A 7,500-nucleotide genomic window follows, 5' to 3' on the forward strand; every position below is an offset into this window, starting at 1 on the left:
GAAGGGAGGAAAGGGCACTGAGTAAAGGAGAAGGAAGAAGAGAGCACAAAGGAGGAGGGCAGAAGAGAGGAGAGGAGAGGAGAAGAGAAGCGAGGGAACAGCAGAGAAAAGGACAAGGACAGGAGGACAGGAGATGGATGCCCACCTGAAGCTGGGATTGGCTTGTAAACCTCCAGATACTGCTCCCCATGCAGCAACTGCAGTGACCAGCAAACAAACAAACAAATAAGCAAATAAATAAACAAACAAACAGGTCGATAAACAGCTTGAGAAAACACCTGTGGAAGTGATAACAAGCACCCTCCACCACATGCAGACAGCCAAGCCAGTCAGACTGGGACCCACACAGATGTGCCCCTGGCCATGTGGAGCACAGGGCTTTACAGCAGCTCTCCAGATGAGATGTACACCCCCCCCCCCCCCCCTCTACAGCAGCTCTCCAGATGAGATGTACACCCCCCCCCCCCCCTCTACAGCAGCTCTCCAGATGAGATGTAGACCCCCCCTCTACAGCAGCTCTCCAGATGAGATGTACACCCCCCCTCTACAGCAGCTCTCCAGATGAGATGAGTAGACCCCCCCCCCCCCTCTACAGCAGCTCTCCAGATGAGATGTAGACCCCCCCCCCCTCTACAGCAGCTCTCCAGATGAGATGTAGACCCCCCCTCTACAGCAGCTCTCCAGATGAGATGTACACCCCCCCTCTACAGCAGCTCTCCAGATGAGATGTACACCCCCCCTCTACAGCAGCTCTCCAGATGAGATGTAGACCCCCCCCCTCTACAGCAGCTCTCCAGATGAGATGTACACCCCCCCCCCTCTACAGCAGCTCTCCAGATGAGATGTAGACCCCCCCCCCTCTACAGCAGCTCTCCAGATGAGATGTACACCCCCCCCCTACAGCAGCTCTCCAGATGAGATGTAGACCCCCCCTCTACAGCAGCTCTCCAGATGAGATGTACACCCCCCCCCCCCCCTCTACAGCAGCTCTCCAGATGAGATGTACACCCCCCCTCTACAGCAGCTCTCCAGATGAGATGTACACCCCCCCTCTACAGCAGCTCTCCAGATGAGATGTACACCCCCCCTCTACAGCAGCTCTCCAGATGAGATGTAGACCCCCCCCCCTTTACAGCAGCTCTCCAGATGAGATGTACCCCCCCCCTCTACAGCAGCTCTCCAGATGAGATGTAGACCCCCCCCCCCTTTACAGCAGCTCTCCAGATGAGATGTAGACCCCCCCTCTACAGCAGCTCTCCAGATGAGATGTACACCCCCCTCTACAGCAGCTCTCCAGATGAGATGTAGCCCCCCCCTCTACAGCAGCTCTCCAGATGAGATGTACACCCCCCCCTCTACAGCAGCTCTCCAGATGAGATGTAGACCCCCCCTCTACTGCAGCTCTCCAGATGAGATGAGTAGACCCCCCCCCTCTACAGCAGCTCTCCAGATGAGATGAGTAGACCCCCCCCCCCTCTACAGCAGCTCTCCAGATGAGATGAGTAGACCCCCCCCCCCCCTTTACAGCAGCTCTCCAGATGAGATGTAGACCCCCCCTCTACAGCAGCTCTCCAGATGAGATGTAGACCCCCCCCCCCCCCCCCCAGTGGCACCCCCTAAGTGATGTGTGAAGTGACAGCCCACCACAGCAGTTTTATGGTGCTTCTCCAAGCTGTTTCACATTCACAGCACATTATATCTGAACGCTTATTGATCACATTCACAGCACATTATATGTGAACGCTTATTGATCACCAGTGGTGTGTTCTCTTGTGTATAATATCACATTATATGTGAACGCTTATTGATCACCAGTGGTGTGTTCTCTTGTGTATGGATCACCCAGTGGTGTGTTCTCTTGTGTATGGATCACCCAGTGGTGTGTTCTCTCGTGTACACTATCAATAAGGATGAGGAGGATTTGCAGTACAGAGAATAATGGCCTGGCACCATGGAACAAGGAAGAGTATAAATCTGGAACAGGTGATGTACTTATTTCAAACCGTGAACGCACTGTGCAAGACAATGATCCCACCCATCAGGAGTGCCTTAACCTCATCTCCACTCAACACACACAACACTTCTCCTTGGCTGATACACACAACAGACACAATTGATATACAAATGGACATGTACATTATAGATGAAGTGCAACCATCTCTGTTACCGGAGCTGGTGGTGTGTATGGGGTTCACCGTACTGATGTGATACCGATGTTAACTGCAGCCCAATGAGAGTGTATTGTGTGACCTCACCCTGGCCATGTCCAATGAGAGTGTCCAATGGGGCGGCAGTGGTACAGGAGGTAGAGAAGTCGTTTAGTAATCAGAAGGTTGCTATTCCCTGTCGAAGCGTCCTTGAGCAAGACACTGAACCCCTAATTGCTCCTGATGTGCAGTGCGCCATCAGTGTAAATGTAAAATGTGTATACATCCTTGTAAGTCGCTTTGGATAAAAGCGTCTGCTAAATGACTAAATAAATGAAAATGAAATGAAAAAAGAGTGTATTGTGTGAGGGTTTGGAGCTCACCCTGGCCAATGAGAGTGTATTGTGCTGTGAGGATGGCCTCTTTCATGCTCACTCTGGCCATGTCCAATGAGAGTGTATTGTGTGAGGTGTACTGTGAGGGTTTGATGGCCTCTCTCATGCTCACTCTGGTCATGTCCAATGAGAGTGTATCATGCTCACTCTGGCCATGTCCAATGAGAGTGTATTGTGTGAGGTGTACTGTGAGGGTTTGATGGCCTCTCTCATGCTCACTCTGGTCATGTCCAATGAGAGTGTATCATGCTCACTCTGGCCATGTCCAATGAGAGTGTATTGTGTGAGGTGTACTGTGAGGGTTTGATGGCCTCTCTCATGCTCACTCTGGTCATGTCCAATGAGAGTGTATTGTGTGAGGTGTACTGTGAGGGTTTGATGGCCTCTCTCATGCTCACTCTGGTCATGTCCAATGAGAGTGTATTGTGTGAGGTGTACTGTGAGGGTTTGATGGCCTCTCTCATGCTCACTCTGGTCATGTCCAATGAGAGTGTATCATGCTCACTCTGGCCATGTCCAATGAGAGTGTATTGTGTGAGGTGTACTGTGAGGGTTTGATGGCCTCTCTCATGCTCACCCGGGTCATGTCCAGGTTGAGGCCGGGCACAGAGCTGAGCCCCCCACTCAACATGGAGGCTTGGGAGGGGATGACGCCAAAGGTGGGGAGGACGCTGAAGTCTTCGTTGTTCTCATACAGGAACTTGAGGTGGTCCGGCTCCTTAGTGGACATGCCCACGCCCAGGGCGTACAGGATGCACTGGATGTGGGAGTAGCTGAAGGTCATCTCTGGAAGCGTCTGCCCCACCGCGTCCATCTGGGAGGAGATGGGGGGGGGGGGGGGGGGGAGTTCAGTACATTGCCTCCACGTGCCGTTGTGAATGGCGATATACAATTTCAATGAGATCGTCCACTCGTTGGCAAATACTGACGGCTGGAATTTGATTGTCCTGGTGGCGACCAGTTTGTTGAGCGGGCCAATTGGCACTGCAGAAAATGTCTGCAAATGTGGCCAAGTATAAGCACACTCAATTTTCAAATATTTACACTGTGCAACAATCTGCCATTTTGAGTGGTATGTTGTTGTAGGAAACAATTGCATTCATTCATTTTGATGGTATAAGGTCATGTGTAGAACAGATAAACACACCCGTCTTTCCCTCTAGCTGCCCAGGCTATATGCTATGAAGTAGTTGGGAACACCCAGTGAACATTCAAGAAAAGCCTTCACAGCACATTGCCAATTATATTATATTGCCTAAAGACATCAGTTGGCATGTAAGTAAACTTTTATGAGTGCCAACTGAGCTGGTCCTGTTCATAGTGTTTGCAAAATTGTGCATGACGTTTAGGTAGTTGGCTTGCTAGTGTTGGACCAAAACTCCTTACTACACGTTTCTGTTTCAAATTCAGATTTTTGCATTTGGCAGGCGGAAGTTGCGTCATGAGATGGGAGCTCTCGTGTAATCAGTGGGAAAATAATTTTTTTGTTAGAATTTGTTCTAACCCACAGCTTAGCAAGATATGAGGCAAAATGTAAATGTTCTTATTATATCGCACCCTTGTGGCAAGCAGATGTAAAAACACCTGTGAGAGGTGAGCCCCCTAATTGACATGTTCAAGATACCGTTTTGTGAATGAGAAATAGGTACGAAAAAATATCTTGCCAAAAACAATAGGGTTCCAGTAACTAATAATTAAACAATAGTGTTCCAGCAACTCTTTAATTTGGCCCCTTAGTAATTAACACTCCAACTAAATCTTCCCCTCATGTTTGCCATTTACCATTTATAAGACAATGTGGTGAACATTTCAACCTCCTAATAATCACTGCAACTTTCAACCGAATGAAATCTGCATAACTCTTTCTGTAGAACCCAATAATGTAATGTAATGTAATAACTCCCAACAACGTAATAGTTTTGCCATTTATGTCCATCAAAAATGCAATAAAAGTCAATAATGTAATAAACTCCTAAAATGTAATAAAGTATCTTTTAATAGTTACACTATTGGGAAATTACATTATTAGGTTAACCTGCAGCATCCCATAATTCCTACAAAAATGTCCAATTAACACCAAAATGTAATAAAAACTGACAATGTAATCATTTGCCCAATAATGTAATAGAATCTCTCCAAAAACATAATGACATTTGGGGAATGCAGTATATGTGACTTAATCATTATTGTAGAGATTCACTTTCTTTGAATAAAAGCATGGCTTCTACAGTGAAATCAGAATAATAACATATCATGTAAAAGACAGATACAGAAAACAGAACAGTCAGGTGAGTTCAGTCCTACTCGTTTTTTTTGTACATCTCCAAATATTCAAGAAGATTCTTTAAAATCCCTCCCCGTTTTGAGAATGGTATATAGATGGCCAGAAAACTACAAATTATGATAAAAGACAAGTGCTCCATTTTAGTAGGTTTCTTAATAAAAAAGGTTGTTTGAGATGAGTTTTCACTGTACATACAGTTCTATCCTATTCTTCTACAAGTGGTTGAAGCATGAAGTGAAGTGCGTTTGTTTAAATGTTGAAATGCAATGAACTTGATTCAGTCCTGCATACTGAGGGAATAAAGTCTCTTCATGTCTGTCAAAACATTAAGTTCCCTTTATGTTAGAACACTGTGCGGTCATCAAATAGTACAGAATTGAAGTATCAAGTGCAACTATCATTGCCATATGGGGGTGGCTTAGTGGAGATGCCATGATCTAGAATGTTCTCTGTGAATATTTGGGCTTCAGCGCTGAAAATGGTATTCACAATCTCTGAAAAACAAAAATGAAAAATAGACCAAAATATGAACGTAACACATTAATCATCACTATTTCTAAAGAACAACTTGTAAAAAAAATGGATTCCAAAAATGTCATTTATATTATTATATTATAATGTACTCAATTATATTATTGAGTACATTATTGCATTATAGCGTTTCCTGTAAAAGGTTATTACATGATTGGCAGGTACTTTCATTATTACATTATCACTTCGGACATTTCATTTCATTGTTGGGAGTTTAGTACATTTTTGGGTTTTATTACATTCTTGATGGCAAAAGTATTCCATTCTAGGGAAGTTATTACATCATTGGGATGCTATTACAATAGTGGGTTCTACACTCCCTGTAACGCACAGCTTCATACTGATGATGGCATGAAATCCAACTCTGTTTCTGTAAGTTCAATTCAAGTCATGAGGGAGTTTCTAAACTCATTACTTTATGTATGTGAGTCTTTGCTTGTATCTGTGTAGATGTGTGTGTGTGTGTGTGTGTGTGTGTGTGTGTTATATTCTCATGACGTTATGACATTATTGGGTTTGCTTGTATGCATGTGTGTGTGTGTGTTCTGTATGTACTTGTATGTGTGTGTGTGTGTGTGTGTGTGTTCTGTATGTACTTGTATGTGTATACTCACAGGGCTGGGTGTGTGTGTGTGTGTATGTGTATGTGTGTGTGTGTTCTGTATGTAGTTGTGTGTGTGTGTGTGTGTTCTGTATGTACTTGTATGTGTATACTCACAGGTGTGTGTGTGTGTGTGTGTGTGTGTGTGTGTGTGTGTGTGTGTGTGTGTGTGTGTGTGTGTGTGTGTGTGTGTGTGTTCTGTATGTACTTGTATGTGTATACTCACAGGTGTGTGTGTGTGTGTGTGTGTGTGTGTGTGTGTGTGTGTGTGTGTGTATACTCACAGGGCTTGGTACCCGGTCCTCTGCCTGTACCATGGAGAGCACCTCCACCAGCGTCTGCAGAGACTCTACAGTGGGAGAGAAGGGGAGAGGGAGGGGAGGGGGGGGGGGGGGGGAGGAGATTGGGAGGGAGGGGGCTAATTAGCGGTTTGGCTAATTAACACAGATGATGAGGAGAGCCTCCTGAGCACCCCCCCTCTCTTTCCCTTAACACAGATGATGATGATGAGCACTACAAAGACATGCAAATGAGGAGCCTCTCTTCTCAAGACACACAATCCATCTCTCTGTCTGTTTAACTCTCTTGCCCTCCTTTTCACTCCCTCGCTCTCTCTCTCCTTCTCTCTCTGATGTGAGACATGTCCAGGGGGCGGACGCAGGAAAGGGAGAGAGACGGAGAGATGCACAGAGAGAGATGGAAAGGAAGAGAGAGAGAGAGAGAGAGATGGAGAGGGAGAGAGCTGGAGAGATGCACAGAGAGATGGAGAGGGAGAGAGATGGAGAGATGCACAGAGAGAGATGGAGAGGGAGAGAGATGGAGAGGGAGAGAGACGGAGTGATGCACAGAGAGAGATGGAAAGGGAGAGAGATAGAGTGATGCACAGAGAGAGATGGAGAGGGAGAAAGATGGAGAGATGCACAGAGAGAGATGGAAAGGGAGGATGAGAAGAAGGATGAAAGGTTGCCATCATTTGTTCTTGTCATGTTACCTCAGGCTCTCTCTCACATTCTCTCTCTCACACACACATTCTCTCTGTCTCACACACACACATATATTGTCTTTCTCATTCTCTCTCTCTCTCTCTCTCTCACACACACACGCATGTTCTCTCTCTCTCACACACACACACACATACACACACACACACACACACCCTCTCTTTCTCTCTCACACACACACACACACACATACATTCTCTCCCTCTCTCCCTCCCTAAGTTAATGCAAGTTGATTAAACAGCTGGGCTGATTTTTTTCTGCCTCTTGGTTCTATTCATTTTGAATGCAGTAGCACCTGTGAGTGTGATCACACCATGCGTCTCCCTCTCACACCTAGACACTCAGCCCAGCGCTCAGCTCAGACTGGCCCTGCTCTCAAGCTCCTCTGTGGCCACACAGTTGAGTCCTCTTGACATACCCTTGTGTCCCAAACCCAACTTGAACGGCAGGTGGTTTGATGCAGTTGTATGGGAGTGTTTGTGGTGGTGTTGTTGTTGGGGAGTGTTGATGGCTTGTTCTGGAGCGTGTGGCTTTGTGCCGC

General features: G+C 46.3%; 1 protein-coding gene across 1 annotated transcript in view; it reads right to left on the minus strand.

The window, feature by feature from the left end:
* hsd17b4 (hydroxysteroid (17-beta) dehydrogenase 4) overlaps positions 1 to 7,500 on the minus strand; it is a 24,647-nt gene that overhangs the window by 10,418 nt on the left and 6,729 nt on the right. The window contains exons 12-14 of the mRNA XM_031570100.2: positions 6,243 to 6,307; positions 3,120 to 3,356; positions 146 to 197 (exon numbers count right to left, since the gene is read on the minus strand). Coding sequence (XP_031425960.1) covers positions 146 to 197; positions 3,120 to 3,356; positions 6,243 to 6,307 — 354 coding nt within the window. The remainder of the gene's footprint in view (positions 1 to 145; positions 198 to 3,119; positions 3,357 to 6,242; positions 6,308 to 7,500) is intronic.

The sequence above is a fragment of the Clupea harengus genome, chromosome 7 (genome assembly GCF_900700415.2).
Source record: "Clupea harengus chromosome 7, Ch_v2.0.2, whole genome shotgun sequence".
Taxonomy (NCBI): domain Eukaryota; kingdom Metazoa; phylum Chordata; class Actinopteri; order Clupeiformes; family Clupeidae; genus Clupea; species Clupea harengus.